Below are 17,441 nucleotides of genomic sequence, written 5' to 3' on the forward strand. Positions count from 1 at the left end.
GCCTTTCAGTGAATAAATAATCCCACCATTCAGTGAATACATAATACTGCCATTCAGTGAATAAATAATCCCGCCTTTCAGTGAATAAATAAGGCTTCCATTTAGTGAATAAATAATACCGTCATTCAGTGAATAAATAATCCCCGCCATTCAGTGAATAAATAATCCCGCCTTTCAGTGAATAAATAATCCACGCCATTCAGTGAATAAATAATCCCGCCTTTCAGTGAATAAATAATCCCACCATTCAGTGAATACATAATACTGCCATTCAGTGAATAAATAATCCCGCCTTTCAGTGAGTAAATAAGGCTGCCATTTAGTGAATAAATAATACCGTCATTCAGTGAATAAATAATCCCACCTTTCAGTGAATAAATAAGGCTGCCATTTAGTGAATAAATAATCCCTCCAGTGAATAAATAATACCGCCATTCAGTGAATAAATAATCCCGCCTTTCAGTGAATAAATAAGGCTGCTATTTAGTGAATAAATAATCCCTCCAGTGAATAAATAATACCGCCATTCAGTGAATAAATAATACTGCCATTCAGTGAATAAATAATCCCTCCATTTAGTGAATAAATATTAGTGAAATGTAGTGACTCATAAATGCTGCTTTATAGAGAGTAAATAATCCCTGTGATTGTAAATTTGCACCATATTGTGACAACTTATTTTGTGGGACAAAGACCCCAGTTACACTAGTCTTAACGAAAGAAGTGATGGATAAAAATGTGCCTAATTCCGCCACTGAACGGGAATATGGCACCATGTTTTTGCTACCCCAGCATAATGAAGAAACAGAGACCCTGATTCCAACAATGGCACTTACTGAGGTGTTTGCTGTAGTATTGATAAAATCCTTGTTTTATCTGCTGCAGATCTAGCAGTTCTCTGAATGCTGAGCTCTGTGTAACCGTGTCCATACCTGCTTCCTGTGTACACTTTGATTAGGCAGAAAGCAGCCAATCAGTAGTGGGCGCGTGGTTGGATTACTTGTCAGCAGGTTTTCTAGTTCTGTAGTGATAATCTCCTGTTGATAAAACAGTGATTTTTTTTTAATCAAAACTACAGCAAGGAGTCCATTAGGTGACTGGAATCAGGGTCTCTGGAAGTAAGTCACTGGAATCAGGGTCTCTGCCCCTTCATCATACAAAAACCTGGTGACAGACTCCCTCTTAATTGCTTGTTCTTTGCCGCCTCCAGAAATGTAACTCCAATCAGGCTGGCACATATTTCTGGGGTAATTTATACCACCCTTGTGAATTGCTAGCAACTACCTGCCTGTTAGTTCTTAAGCCTGTAGTAAAAAATATAGGAAGTCCTCGATAACCCCCTTAGGCTAGTTTCACACTTGCTTTTTTTTGCAGCGCGTTTTTCCCGCAAAAAAACGCATTGGAAAAACGCATACAAAAGCATACAACTGCTGCGTTTTTTTCAAGCATTTTTATGAGCATGCATGAAAAAAACGCAGCGTTTTTAAGCGTTTGTATGCGTTTTTAGTGCGTTTTTACCGCGTTTGCGTTTTTTTCCAATATTTTTAGGTGGCCCCTCACACTACCCAAACCATGACTTTACTAACCCTAACCCTGACCCTAACCCTAACCCTGACCCTAACCCTAACCCTGACCCTAACCCTTAACCAAATCATACTTAACCCTAACCCAAACCCTAAACCCTAACTAACCCTAACCCTGACCCTAACCCTGACCCTAACCCTGACCCTAACCCTTAACAAAACCATACTTAACCCTAATCCTGACCCTAACCCTGACCCTAACCCTTAACAAAACCATACTTAACCCTAACCCTGACCCTAACCCTGACCCTAACCCTGACCCTAACCCTGACCCTAACCCTTAACAAAACCATACTTAACCCTAATCCTGACCCTAACCCTGACCCTAACCCTTAACAAAACCATACTTAACCCTAACCCTGACCCTAACCCTGACCCTAACCCTAACCCTGACCCTAACCCTTAACAAAACCATACTTAACCCTAATCCTGACCCTAACCCTTAACAAAACCATACTTAACCCTAACCCTGACCCTAACCCTGACCCTAACCCTGACCCTAACCCTTAACAAAACCATACTTAACCCTAATCCTGACCCTAACCCTGACCCTAACCCTTAACAAAACCATACTTAACCCTAACCCTGACCCTAACCCTAACCCTGACCCTAACCCTTAACAAAACCATACTTAACCCTAATCCTGACCCTAACCCTGACCCTAACCCTTAACAAAACCATACTTAACCCTAACCCTGACCCTAACCCTGACCCTAACCCTAACCCTGACCCTAACCCTTAACCAAACCATACTTAACCCTAATCCTGACCCTAACCCTGACCCTAATCCTTAACAAAACCATACTTAACCCTAACCCTAACCCTGACCCTAACCCTAACCCTGACCCTAACCCTTAACAAAACCATACTTAACCCTGACCCAAAACCCAACCCTAACCCTGACCCTAACCCTAACCCTAAACCCCCTTAACTAACCCTAACTCTAACCCAAACCCCTAAATTCCATGGTTAAAAAAAAAAAACGCTTATGCAAAAAAACGCATACATGAGCATGCCAGTGCGCACATATGCGCATCCATAGGCTATAATGGCCATTTTTAGCGCAAAACGTGCGCATATGTGCGCATGCGCTTTTTTGCAGGGCCAAAAAATGCAACATGCTGCGTCTGGAAAATCCAATCGCACACCCCAAAAAAACGCAGCGCATGAAAATCGCATACATGCGCTTACAAGCGCGCAGGTATGCGCACCCATGTTAAATATAGGGGAAAAAACGCATGCGCACATGTGCGTTTTTTTCCAGCGCTAAAAAACGCAAATGTGAAACCAGCCTTAAATATGTTTTCTATCATGTGCTGTTTGTTGTGTTGTTAATTGCCATTCACATTGATGGTGTATATTTTCTATATTAATTTCAGTGCAGGTTAGTTCCATAACACATATTAGGAGGAGGATCGCTTTCAGGCTTTAATTAATGTGGTTATATTTCTTCTTTATTATACATTGTTTTCTAGCCACATTTTTGGGTGCACACCTGTATAATCATTTGTCATGTTTCTGGGTTTGAACCCTTGAAACCCTTTTGTGGTCTGCTTCTCTGTCCGCTGAGCCACAGTAGACACACCTTTTCTCTTGGTGTTTAGTTTCTCTCATCATTGCTTCAGTCTTTTTAGGGTAACAGGTGTTTCAATTCATTTGTTTTCTCTATCACCTTTAGGGTGCGGCTTTATATACTTTCTCCCTGCTGGTATTTCCTGCTAGTTATAGTCTCATTTGGATGTCCAGCCATACTGCTGTAGTTTAAGCCTGTCAGTAAAACACCAGCTAGGGTTCAGCTGTCTGCTGTTTATGTTCTTTACCCTGCACCTTTCTTCTGCTTCTTGTTAGGAAGTAGGCAGCATACTTTCTAACAGTACATACTTAATCCTTTATTTTGTATTTTGTGGTTTGTTTTACTTATTCTGGGATCTTTTTCTATTTCAGCAGACTTTCCCTTCTGTTGGTAATTCACACTCTGCTCTGCCCTCCGGCTCTTTAGGAGGAATGTGAAACCCCCCCGACGGCCTTTCAGGCAGCATAGGTCCAAGTTGCCATTGTCTGGTCTGTGGTTAGGGTTAGCTCGGCTCACACAGGAACCACTAAGAGACTGTGGGATCACAATATCTAGTCTGTATAGGAATCAGCAGGGTCAATTGGTTATCTGTTTTACAAGTGAGTTGCTACACTATCATAACAATATTGTGTCTTGATTTGTTTTTCTGTGGTGTCCGTCGTTTTTTTTTCCCCTCTTATTTCAGAATACTGGAACAAACTCCATGGGGGGGGCCAAAGAAATCTGTAAATGGTTACTTATTCCTAAACTCATGGATTCTGTGTTGTAAAAGCAAGCGAGCATCATTGGATATTTGATTAATAGAAGTGGCATATACAGTTGTAGCACGGGCTACCATGAATCACACAGCACCATCTTGATAACTTATCACAGAAGGTGACCTCATTAATGAGGTATTCCCACATCGTCTATCTATAGTATATCTATGGTACATGCCATATAATAAATGAGGGCTCACTTAGCGAGAGTGGAGCAGTCAACTGCGGACTGAAAATTGGACAATAATTTATTCCAGAAATTGGAGTAAATTTTAACATATAAAGTGGCCAATGGGATGATTTACATTTGATTTTCTGATGCACAGACTGCCCAAGATGCTCCTAATTTACTAAGAGGCTTTTAGGCATTTTAATAAGGCCGGCATCTAAAATAAAGGTCATAATAAAAATCTCCCATATTTTTGCAACTTCTCTAATTAGATAGACTAATTATGTTTTATATTTAGTTTGCAAAAAAATGTGAGGGCCATAAGTGACAGATGCCAAACTTACCTTCCTACCAGAGGCTCAGCTTCCATCTCCTAGCAAAACAGGAACGCCGTCTAAACCCGACAGACCCTATTGTACTGGAAGTCAGTTGGGTCTGTCCCACAACAGTCCCAGTACTGTATTTTGTTGCCAATTTTAAAAGAAACCACAAATCAAATGTTAACAGAGACTTAAAGGAAGCCTGTCATCCTGGAAAATGCTATTTACCTGCGGATATAGGCTTAATCTGCAGGTAAATAATGCTACAATGCTGCCTGGCCGCGTTACTGAAAATGCGGGTACAGGGAGAAAATAAACTTATTTTCTCCTGGGAGCCCCAAGCTTTCAGTCATGGGGGTGGAGCAGGGAGCAGTTATAGCCATCGCTCAGAGTACCACTTATTATATTGTGAGCGGTGGGTGTAAGCACGACTCAGCACATTGACAGTTTGCGCTGCACCGCAAACTATCAATAATAGTGCCAGGGCGTGCTTACAGCTGGAGCGTGAGCTGTGACTGTAACCACTCCCGGAAACACCCCCATGACTGAAAGCCGGCGAGTCACAGGAAGAAATAAGCTAATGTTTTCCCAGTAGCCTCACCATCAGTAAGGCAGCCGGGCAGCATTATAGCGCTATTTACCTGCAGACTACTCCTATATCTGCAGGTAAATGGCAGTTTCTAAGTTAACAGCAGATCCCCTTTTAAAGTGAACCTGTCAGCAGGATTGTGCACAGTAACCTACAGACAGTGTCAGGTCGGCGCCGTTATACTGATTACAATGATACCTGGTGATGAAATCCGTCTTGTGGTTGTTGTGTAATCGTTATTTTCAGTCTTGAGTTAATGATATTCTCGTGACCCGGGGCGGCCTGTGGCGGGGGGGGCCTCATGTGGTGCTCTGATTAGGCATTCATGTGTATGGCTTCTGACAGGTCACTGATCCCACACTGACCTGCCCCCTAGTTTATATAATGAATATTATATAGTATATATCTTTTAAAAAATCCCCTTCTGCAGGCAGGTGCCAGCATGATCGTATATATAATGTGTATGCAACTCATTTCTTTTATGTTATCCTTATATTCCTTAAAAAAGATCATTTTGAAAATGGCGCCGACGCGCCTGCGCAATAGCAGCTATCAGCGATCCAATAGCTGCTATTGTGCAGGCGCCGGCAGCACCATCTTGCTAGACAAAAAAAATTTCCTCCTCCAAGATGGCGCCTTTTTTTTCTCGAGCAAGATGGCACCTCCTGCGCAGTAGCAGCTGTTGAATCGCCGATAGCAGCTACTGCGCAGGCGCCATTTTCAGACTGATTTTTTTTTCCTCAGGAATTTAAGGATAACATAAAAGTAATGAGTTACATACACATTATATATGTGATCATGCTGCAGTGCTAGCACCTGCCTGCTGAAGGTGATTTTTTTCCAATATATATAATATTCAGTATGTAAAATATTGGGCAGGTCAGTGAGGGATCAGTGACCTGTCAGAAGCCATACACATGAATACCTAAGCAGAGCACCACATGGAGACCCCCCAGGTATCATTATAATCAGTATAATGGCACCGACCTGACACTGTCTGTAGGTTACTGTGCACAATCCTGCTGACAGGTTCCCTTTAAGGAAATCTATTAGTAAGATCAATCCCCTCAAACTGCATACAGTATATGGGCAGACATTTCTTTAACATTTACATCCATTGACACCTTTATATCTTCCATCTGTTGCTACATTCCCAATAAGTTAGCATGTTCAGTCTCATGAAAATGAAGCATTGAGTGCTCTGGGCGTGACAGAGCACTTAATTAGCTAATTCCTTCTGAACTCACTTAATTAGCTAAGGCTTCCTACTATATTTTCTCACCCACCACCTGCTTTTTTAGCTTGATTGATTGCTCACTGTCTGATTTTCTTGCCTGGCTCTTGAAATGAAAGAGAAAGTGACCATCTTTCCAGCTAAAGAGGCTGGTGTTGGCTGTGGACACAAGCTCAGGACACACTGGCTATGTGATGCCAAGAGCACTTAACACCTCATTTGCATATTAATTAGATAAATACTCAGGAATGCTGCAATAGATAGAAGATATAAAGGTGTCAATGGATTTATATGTCAAAGACCTGCAAGGCCACCATGTGTGCAGTTTGGCAGTGGGATCTGAAATCGTTGGGAAGAATATTCCACTGGTACTGAGCTTATTTAGAAGGTTTGGAATACTGGAAGCTTTTCAATAAAAAAAAAAAAATAGGACTGTGGGTTTTTTTTGTTCAACATTTTGAACCACTTACCTTCTACAGCCTCTATGTATGTAAATCAATCCGTCAGATTTTTGAGCTCATTAAAGTTGACCATAATTTGAATGTGCTCATATATCCTAAATCAGATCCTTCAAGATGAGATCCTTGCCATTAGACCAAGCTCATTGACAAAATTACCGGTAAAGCATTCTGCAGTATGTTATGTACTGTGATACATGCAGGCTGTGAATGCTAAATACAAAGAAGAGAAGGATGGCACTCACCATTCAAAAATTCAAGGCTTTATTCATGAATATGCAGGCATCGGCAAGGGAGAAATGTGCATAGTACGGACTACAGCCGTTTGACGCTGCCGCTCTTCAATGCGACCCGTTGAAGCGCAGCAGGGCGAAACAGCCATAGTCCGTACTTTGCACATTTCTCCCTTGCCGATGCCTGCATATTCATGAATAAAGCCTTGAATTTTTGAATGGTGAGTGCCATCCTTCTCTTCTTTGCATCCGGATATTCTACATTGTGATTTTTGGATTGAGCACCCGTTGGGGTGGTATTGGCAAAATCTAGTGGTGTGATATTGGACCTCTTGGAGTGTTTTCTGAGGTCGGGGTAATGCAGCAGTGCTAAGTTTGTCTCTGCCTTTTGGAATGTGAATGCTAAATAGTTCAACACTTTTAATGAAATCTCTTTCTGCAAATTATATCTAGCCAAAATGCATCCATTTAAATAAAAAAAAGCTCCCTTTAAAGAGAATGCCCTAATGGGACATGTATTTCATAGATTGGGACCGCTGTGTGCCAGACTAGAATAAAAAGCCACTCGGTAAATTTTGGAGCTGAAAGCGCAGCAGTGCGTAGTTCTACATTACCATACCATCGCCGTAATCCCGGAGAGTTTATCCTACATCAGATTAACTGTACGGTGCGAAAGATCAGTTGTACGAATGTCCCTTCTGGAAGACGGACTCACTGAGGGTTTAGTTACGTTTCGAAAAAAAGTAATCACCAGGATGAAATCTACAAGAATTGTCATTAATTGTCGTTAGCTCCGTTACGCATTGGGGAAAAATGAGTCCTGGCTGCACGGAGTAATAGCGCCAATTAAATGATACACTACCTGTAAAGGCGCAGGACGTCTCATTTCTTGCTTTTCCATAGTCCATTTATTACCATTAGTAATGCTGCTAGATGATATAATTGAGAGTATGTAGTGACCTGCTTTTCGGCGGTGGCTTGCTGTATACCTCTTTAATTACTGTCAGCATTTCTATTAATTAAATTTGAAGTACGCGAGTGTCATTTCACCTTCGAGCACTTCTGTTTTCAGGGAGAGCAGGCATAATGAGGTTTTCTCTGCAGCTTTGCATGGTTTAATAGATTGTCCATACTTAGAGGGTATGTGGGCAGTTTCCTGCACACCGAGCTCCATGTGCAGACCACCACATTTTACTGTCCTTGGCCTCAACACCTTCGTGGTTCAGCCGAATCGAACTCGGATCACTGCGGGGTTTCTAAGGACATACCAAACTTAGGGGGCTTTTTTGATCTCGAGAGAGCAATCTCACAAGTACAAGCTAGGAGAGGTAGCTACCACGTCAGTCAATGCCCGGCCAGTCAACTGCCAAGCCAGGAACTCCTCCACAGACAGCCTGTTTCAGGGTTTTTGCCTCTCATCAGGGTAGAGCAGAGTCTGGATGGCAGATGCAACATGGGGGAAAGTACTGGTTCTCCTTAAAAGAGTTGTCAACTCTTTTATCAATTAAGTAGTCTCCTATGTGAAATAAAAATAACATATACTCACCTCCCACACTGATTTTGACGCCAGGCCGCTAGTGATGAGCGAGTATACTCGTTGCTCGGGTGATCTCCGAGTGTTTTGACGTGCTCGGAGATTTAGTTTTCGTCGTCTCAGCTGCATGATTTGTGGCTGCTGGACAGCCTGAATACATGTGGGGATTCCTCACATGTATTCAGCCTGTCTAGCAGCCAAAAATCATGCAGCTGAGACGACGAAAACTAAATCTCCGAGCACGCCAAAACACTCGGAGATCACCCGAGCAACGAGAATACTTGCTCATCACTAGCCGCTACGCCACATGAGCCCGTTAGGTCTTGTTCACATGTTGCGTTCTTAGGGCTTGTTTGCGCGTTTCATTTTAGCTGTGGAAAAAACACACAGCTTTTTTTCAGTACCAGCAAATTGCATGGGATTTCTGATATGTCATGCATTCGCTGCTTATTTTTTTCCTTTCCGATTTGAACCTTCAAAGCATATATATATATATATATTTTTTTTTTTTTTTAAATCTGCAGTGTGTCAATTCTTTTAGCGTTTTTCACCCATTCAAATGAATGAGATAAAAAAGCACACAGAAAATATGTGCCATTTTTATGCAGCTTTTTTCCTGTTTTTTTTTTGTGCAGCAGCAGAAAAATCTGTAGATTCTAAAAGTGTGGACAAAGCCGTAGCCTATCAGAGGCCGCTATTGAGCTACTGCGCTCTCGCTCCTTCACATATCTGAAGTTCATCTGAGGGAAGTGAGAGCGCAGCAACCCAATAGCAGCCTGTAGGGCCAGGTGGCATAGCAATGCCGCGGGAGAGCCGGCACTGATATCACTGGCGCAGTGCCGATACGGGAGGTGAGTGTACGGTATTCTTAATTTTACAAACAAGATCACTTCATTTAAAAGGGAGATGTCCAGGTAGTAGATAAGGAGACCTGCTGAGTATGGAGTCTCACAGGCAATGCTCCATGAGAGAAAGGTTTCCAAATTACCTCTCTCAAAATGATGGAAACTATTCCTCCTATTGTAAGAAAAGTAATCCGCATACTCTTCTCCAGTGGATCATTTGCCTGGAAAGACTCGATACTCAGCTGGTCTCTTTCAAGGAAAACCAATGCTTCTTGCCAAATTTCCAAAATTCTTTTCCGGATGAAGGAAAATGTCACAAAACACAAATCTTCTTTTTATTATTATTATATACACGCTCATTTTTGGATAAGAGTCTCCATTCCCTCCTCTGAAAGTGGTTTTGTTTGTTTTTTTAAAGCCATAAGATGCCCTTGTCCCCCGACAAGTTGCACAGAAAATTCTCATGGGTGCTGCTTTCATGGAGTCTTCTGTGGGAAATTCACCAACTCCTCCAGGAGGCTCCCGAAGGTTTCGGAAAAGTTGGCCAATATGTGCTCTGCTGGCTGGGGTTTTTGAGAATCATTCGAGGTCTAGATGACCATACAGTTATGAAAAACGTGCCGATGCAATATATGTTTTTTTTAATTTTTAGTAATGTTAGAGCCTCAAGGGCAAGTAGTGGACATTCATTCCTCAAGTAGGCTGCACTTCTACTCAGTCTCGTAAATGATATAGCATCCTGTGCCGCTTCATCAGTGGGCAATGCCCGGGAGCGGACGGGGAATGATTATGGCTGTTGCACACATCCATCACTTGTTCATCTAGCCGTTGCAGCTTTAAATTATTATTATTATTATGGTTATTATTATTACTACCGTATTTTGTTATTAAGCATTACATTTTTATCATTAAAATCTGCCTAAAACCGTCGTAGATCTGATTTTTTTTTTTTTTTTTCATATTTCTTTTATTATTTCACGCCACAAAGCTCTTCCTACATGAATTACCGTGTAATTGCCTAGTGAATGTATGCAAATCGCGTGTGACTCAGCAATGCCCTTCTCGCTCTGCCGTTAATGTATAGAGTGAATGGTACGTCTAAATCTCTGCCTCTTATCCTCCCCACTCCATTGGGGGAGGTCTCGCTGAGGATCTTCACCCCTCAGAGCTTTACCGCTCACAGTCCTTTTATTATATTGGCATAAAGCCCGTCGGCGATGGAAAAGTGAAGGCAAGAAAATGATGGATAAAGCAAAGATTTGTTGTAGATGAGATTATGAGAGCAGAAGTCTGGTATATGGCATTACCTCTCTCTCTTACTCTAGATTTCTCAGATTAATATTAAAGGGTTATTCCTATCCGGCACAATTAACAGATGTGGATCCCAGCGATTAGACTCTCATCTGTATAGAGGCCGGACTCCATCATATGCTGTAAGGAATGACGACGTGACCACGTGCAGCTCCCTCCGTTCAGTTTTACGGCACGTCCAGAATTTGCTTTAAAATTTTTGTACATTTATTTTGTTTACAGCTCGTTGCCTTGGAGACCGACCGCCACTGCTGTCTAGCTTGTGAGAACTAGGCTGAAGCTGGCTGGGATTAGGAGGCAATAGCGCACTCCAGAGATCCTGGCCAACTTCAAAGCAGTACTTACAAGCACAATAGAAAAGAGCTTGTAAGCGCTGCATATGTTGCGCTGTCTAGCAGCAGTGACCGGTCTTCCTTGTGGTTTTTTTTTGCCAAGCAGCTCACTGATCACCTTCTATCAGGGGATCGACGGTCCCAAAGGTCGGCTCTCCACCAATTGTAAAGTGATTGCATTTTCTAGAGTCCACCATCAGGGCTCCGGCTTACTAATTTTCAATTACACTTTACAGATGGTGCACCGTTTCCATTGCCCTTGATTTTGGAGCTGGGGTCTAGCACTTGATTGTGCTGTGTATACCGTGACCACCATCAGGACTGTGGCGTACTCATCTGTGATATGTGCGTTGTACACAATATTTGGTGCTTATTGTTAGGACACTAATGTCAGTACTGTTGCTGCACCGTATAGAGATTCTAGTTTTGTATAGCGCGCCTCGGTATCAGTGTCCACCATCAGGACTCTGGCATGTTGGAAAGAAATTGCGCTGTGCAAACAATGCTTGATGTATAGTGCTCATCACATGCAGTGCCCAATGTCCTTTCACGCTGCGTCTTTGCCCACGTTCATTGGTCCCATCGGAGCTTGCATCTTGATCCTCCTGCAAAACGGGATTCAGACACCAGAAGGGACCATAGACTATAATGGTGCCGATAGAGGCAACATGTGCTTTGACCTGCATCATTTTCGGGCGTGTACACTTACCGGAGGCAGACACTCCGATAGTGTAGGCTGCGTCTGGCTGTGTGCCTCCAGTAGCGCACGTTGACTGTGTCGGCACCATTATAGCCTAGGGCCCCATTGGCACATATACCCGAATACCGTTTTGCTGAGGGTTCGGAAACCAGCCCCAACGGGACCAACGAACGTGGGCAAAAACAAGTTTGAGTGCGTGGAAAACATCCTAGTGCTGTCCGATTTCCACCGACCCAGACACTATGGAGAAGATGGAGAATTCTTGTTCTCCATCTTCTCCGCACCCGGGCTGCATTTCTCTTATCCGAAAGAATCGGCTCACACTAAGCGGACACTCTCACCAGAGTTTGACCCAAGTGTCATTTACAGAATTGATCCGAATCTCTCGGAGGAGATAATATATGCTCGTGTAACCCCGACCTTACACTGAGTATAGGAATCTGATAGAAAGAGGTACAATCTGAATGTATCTAAAAGGCTACGGTCACACAAGCGCAGATTCTCTCATGTCCAAAATTCGGATCGATTATAGTAACGACAGTCCACTCACACTCTGATCTGAGTGTAAACATAGAGTGATATGATTCTCTCAGATGAAAGAATTATAGCCCAGGTGAAAAGAAGATGGTGAGCAACATTTCTCCATTCTATCAGTCCGTGGAAATGGGACTGCACTCAAATGTCGTCCGAGTGCAGTCCAATGTTTTACATGACATTGACTGGAATAGCTGAGTGTGATGCAAATATCAGATACAGTTCTGGCATGGTGTGTATTTTTTCCCCATACCGCCTCTGTTTTGTCAGATTACACTCAGACCAATAATATTGTCATATGCAAGAATCCTAATTGGCACAAATTTTGGACCCAATTATCTTATGGACTTGATTTGTAAAGTTGTCTCAAACTCCAAATGGGCTAGATCCCTCAAGTGAGTGGGAATTTTGGGTAGACTATCATCATGCGGGTGCAATCCGCATATAGGCTCAATAGGCAACTGGGCACAATCCTCCATTGGACGTGATCCATAGTGTAATCGATATGCAGATGGACTAAATCTTGGTCAAGCTTTCTCCCAATTTACGTGATGTGACCCATACCGAATCGATATGAGAAAAAAACCTCTGATCAGCACTGCCCCATAGGATAACATTGCTCCGAGTGCTATCCGATGAAACATCTGCTAGCACTCATCCGATGTCTACGCTCTTGTGACCGAACCCTAACACATTCTGTTACATGAGTGCAGATTGAAATACAGACCCATCACATACAGGCGCTTCTCACAATATTAGAATATCACCAAAAAGATCATTTATTCCAGTTCTTCAATACAAAAAGTGAAACTCATATATTATATAGCGTCATCACAGAGTGATCTATTCCACGTGTTTATTTCTGTTAATGTTGATGATTATGACTTACAGCCAATGAAAACCCAAAAGTCATTATCTCAGGAAATCAGAATAGTTAACTAATTTCCTGAGATAATGACTTTTGGGTTTTCATTGGCTGTAAGCCATAATCATCAACATTGACAGAAATAAACACGTGAAATACATTACTCTGTGATGACTCTATATAATATAGGAGTTTCACTTTTTGTATTGAAAAACTGAAATAAATGAACTTTTTGATGATATTCTAATTTTGTGAGAAGCGCCTGTACTAGCTGTAGTGTGGATAATGCCTTGTGAGGGTGAGTGCTTCATCTTCTTTGTATTTCTCCTGTGTTGAACCATCTCTTACACTCTATCCTTAAAGGGAAACTGTCACCAGGTTTTTGCTATGGAATCTGAGAGCAGAGACCCTGATTATAGGGATGTGTCACTTACTGGGCTTTGTTTTTCTGTTTCAATACAATTGGTGTTTTATCAGCAAGAGATTATCACTACAGGACAACTGTACTCCTTCCTCCTAGTCCAGCCACACCCCCAACACCGAATAGCAGCTCTCGCTCCCTATACAATGTACACAGAAAGCTGTGATGTGGGCGAGGGTATACACAACTGAGCTCTACTAAATCTGCAGCAGAGAAGACGATGATTGTAGTATAATGGCTGCACCCAGTAAACTGAGTGACTCATTGCTGGAATCAGGGTCTCTGTCCCTACTGCAGGTTAGATAGCTGACAGATTCCCTTTAATACAGAGGGACTATAGAATGCAAAGCTTTCTAGTACAGTGGTATACCGTACTTTGAATATTTTAATTGGATTAATAAAATATTTTTTTTTACATTTTTTTTCTACTTTTATCCTTGTTTGGGGGCGTATTTTAGCAATGTTTCAGCACTATTTATTACTAATCTGTTCATAAGTAAATGTAACCACAAGGACAAAGGTACCCTTTTACCGCTTACAGCCCAAAAAGCACACATGGGGGGGGGAAGAAAATCGCACACGTCCTCCGACGGCAGGCCCTCCTTAAACATTATTCCGATATGCAGCGTCTGATTCCTTGCGCCTGACAGTAAGTAATTGAACATCACTTCAGGTTTAATCAGAACACAAACGGTTGGATCCTCCAGCGCGGCCTCCTCCTGCGCCGATATTATTAATCTGCACAACTGAACTGACTACACAAGCAGCCGCCAAGGTCAGCCCGGCCGCTCTCGCTGACAGCGGGTTTATTTTTTTTTTTAATATATTTATTTTTTTGCTTTAATTTTAAATGACAGACTTTGGAAATGCAACAAAAAAATAGTGAATCTAAACAATGAAGTCTATAAAGAGATTTTCCATAACCGTATTTCCTGCAAGGAGAAAGGAAACTGCATGAAATCACCCAGAGATTACAGCCGGCCCCCCAGTGTTATCATCCTGGTAAAATATACATCATGTTGCTTTTAAGGCATAAATAATACACACGTAAAGATGTAATAAAACAGGTCTGGTCTGTTTAGCTTATGTCATCAGAACATCATTTTATCTTTTTCTGCCAAATTAAATAAAAATGAGCTGTGACATTCGCCTTCATGAGATGCAAAATGCAGTGTTATGTATGGAGGGCGGAAATAAATATAGAAATAAACATCCCATCTTCTTTAGGCCAAGAGTGGCAAATCGGTCGCCCTAACTATCATGTAATTGGCCAAAAAAGTTTTAGCAGATTGATTCTTTTCTGTCTTGGATTTTTGCAAGGATCATATACACAGGAGCAGGACAGGATTCAGAGCTCAGGTTTATTACCGTGGGAGAGACAGAGGTTGTAGATTTCCGGCATGGAGGATCCCTGATGTGCAATAATCCATTAGGAGGCTCTGTTATTGTTGCTGGAAGAAAAGTCACATCATGCTGCACTTGCCCTCGCACAGTTAGTGGGCACCGCACTTCTCACTGTGTTCACCGCCCTGCTCCTCCCCGTGTCAGGCCGCCTCACTGAGTTGCCTTTTGCAGCATTTCCCGCTCTGCTACATCTTCCTGCTGTCTCCTTCTGGCTATATGAAGTCAGGGCTAGGCCCTACAGGAAATTAACTCTGCTATGTCCTGTAGGCCTGTGCTCTGCCAGCAGGGGATATATTAGGCAGCTCCTCCCTCCATTCCTTGCCTGAACTTCTGTTCTCAGTTGCAGTTTGTTCTCTTGTATCCTGTCTAGGTGCATTATTACTTTGATGACTCTCTTGCAACTGACGCTGCTTGTGTACCCGTTTCGTCTGACCTCTCCACTCCTGACCTCGGCTTTGTATTTTGAACTTGTGCTGCCCTCCCCGACCTCGGACTTTGTGACCACATATCTGTTAACTCGCTTTGTGCTTTGCATCTGTGCCTCTGATCCTTCAGTCAGCCGGTGCAGGTTCAGGCTCTATCCTGGAGTAGCACCTGGTGTCTACCCTAACGGCTCAAGCCTATCCTCACCTTCAGAGGCTCTAGTTGAGACCAGGTAGCTGCTTAGTCAGTACAAGCCCAGCCAGTGATGAAGTGGATCCTCACCCACCCCTGTCACAGCGCTGTTTACCTGTTAATATGACTTCCTAAAACCCCATTATAGCCAGTGAAGTCCACCTGGCGCCATTTGCATCTGTCATATGACAGGCACAGTTTTTTTTTTTCTAGAAGGAGTTTTGTGTTTCTGTTCCAATAACTGACCTGAAAAAAAAACCACTGAACGCTTCTGTGACTGTATTCTGAGGGTGCACTTGGAGCCTCCATAACAGATTCTGCTCAAAATACCGGACCCCATGGAAGACCATCAATGGATCTGGCTCTAGTCATTATGGTCTGTCAGGTATCACTGGTATCCATGATTCTGATCATCCACCAATTCTGCTATATTTGTTCTGCACATTTGACAGAAAAGAACAATGGAAATAATTGATGCAGATGTGAACAAGGCCGTATTTGTGGGTTTTGCTGTTGTCGCTGAATATTATCCAGGCTGCTTCCAGTGGATTTTATTAGGATTCTGCATTTTTCAGCAGTAGTTTGTACATTGCTGCTACTGCGCATGGTACAGTCTGCTGCATCTCCTGTGCCTTAATGGGATTTTCCCATGAACAAAAGGTCATTTTAATCAATAGATCTTTGAGTAATAATTAATTCCACAATTGGATGTGTTTAAATAAAATGTTCCTGTGCTGAGATAATCTTATAAATGTGCCCCTGCTGTGTACTGTGTAATGACCGTACAGGGACATGGTCTGATCATACCACATCCCCTGGAGAGGGGAGGAAGCCATAGAGAGTATATAGACAGGACAGCACAGGATCATAGCTGAGTCTTTCTTTAAGTAAAACATTGCTTAGAAACAGGGAGGGAAATGTTTTACCTCCCAAAAATTATCGGCTGTGACCCCGTGCTGTAATGTCTGTAGACCCTTATTCCCCCCCACCCCGCCCAGGAGCTGTGGTATGATCAGACCAGGTCCCTGTTCGGTCAGACACCGCCCATTACACAGTACACAGCAGGGGCACATTTATAAGATTATCTCGGCACAGGAACATTTTTTTAAACACATCCAATTGTGGAAATTATTATTATTCCAAGATCTATTGATTAAAATAAACTGTTGTTCACAGGAAAGCCCCTTTAAACTTGCATCTCCAGCATAGTGCTCGCAATTTGGAATGATCTGTATCTGTGGTGCCTGGGAATAGCGTCCTCGGATATATTTGCACCTTTTCTACTGCCTACTAGCACTGATTTCTGCAGTTAAGATGGCAGACAGAAGCTGAATTTTTCTATTTAAAAAGTTGGAGGATGCATATTGCAAAATAGACGGACACTAATATAATATGGTCTGTGTTATGGGTGGAGAGAAAGATATCTGGTGTCTTCAAGAAGCATTCACACTGCGCTATAATACACAAACGCTTCAGTGCAGAACCTCATTTTTCAATGCATTTACAATAACGTCTTATAATTCTGCTTTCAGAACTCCAACTTGATCCATCAGAAGGTGTCTCCTCCAACCGAGCGGCACGGGTCACCCATCTTATCATTCATCGTCCTGGAGCAGTTCAATGCTATCCGCCTGGTTCAGAGTATCCACCATTCTCTGGCAGCTCTGAGTAAGGTCATCAGAGGGACGTCATTGCTAACCTCGGACGTACAGAAGCTAGCCAGCGCCTTATTAGAGCAGAAGGTGAGTGAAGTCTCACAGCCTCATTGCATCCAAGAGGACACAGGTTATTGCCTTATTCAAGACATCTGTAAATTTTTATTAATGTGTCCTTTAGGCTCCGTAACTACCGTATATACTCGCGTTTAAGCCGAGATTTTTAGCCCATTTTTTAAGGCTGAAAGTGCCCCCTCTCGGCTTATTCTCGAGTCATATACTGGGGGTCGGCGGGGGAGGGGGAGTGC

At 42.6% G+C, this 17,441-nt stretch overlaps 1 protein-coding gene across 2 annotated transcripts in view; it reads left to right on the forward strand.

The window, feature by feature from the left end:
- Positions 1–17,441, forward strand: part of DYNC2H1 (dynein cytoplasmic 2 heavy chain 1) — a 537,791-nt gene that overhangs the window by 416,132 nt on the left and 104,218 nt on the right. For both annotated transcript variants that reach the window (XM_073558365.1, XM_073558366.1), the window contains exon 84: positions 17,011–17,220. In XM_073558365.1, coding sequence (XP_073414466.1) covers positions 17,011–17,220 — 210 coding nt within the window. The remainder of the gene's footprint in view (positions 1–17,010; positions 17,221–17,441) is intronic.

Source organism: Dendrobates tinctorius, unplaced genomic scaffold (genome assembly GCF_039654945.1).
Source record: "Dendrobates tinctorius isolate UK_male_01 unplaced genomic scaffold, ASM3965494v1 ptg000256l, whole genome shotgun sequence".
NCBI lineage: Eukaryota > Metazoa > Chordata > Amphibia > Anura > Dendrobatidae > Dendrobates > Dendrobates tinctorius.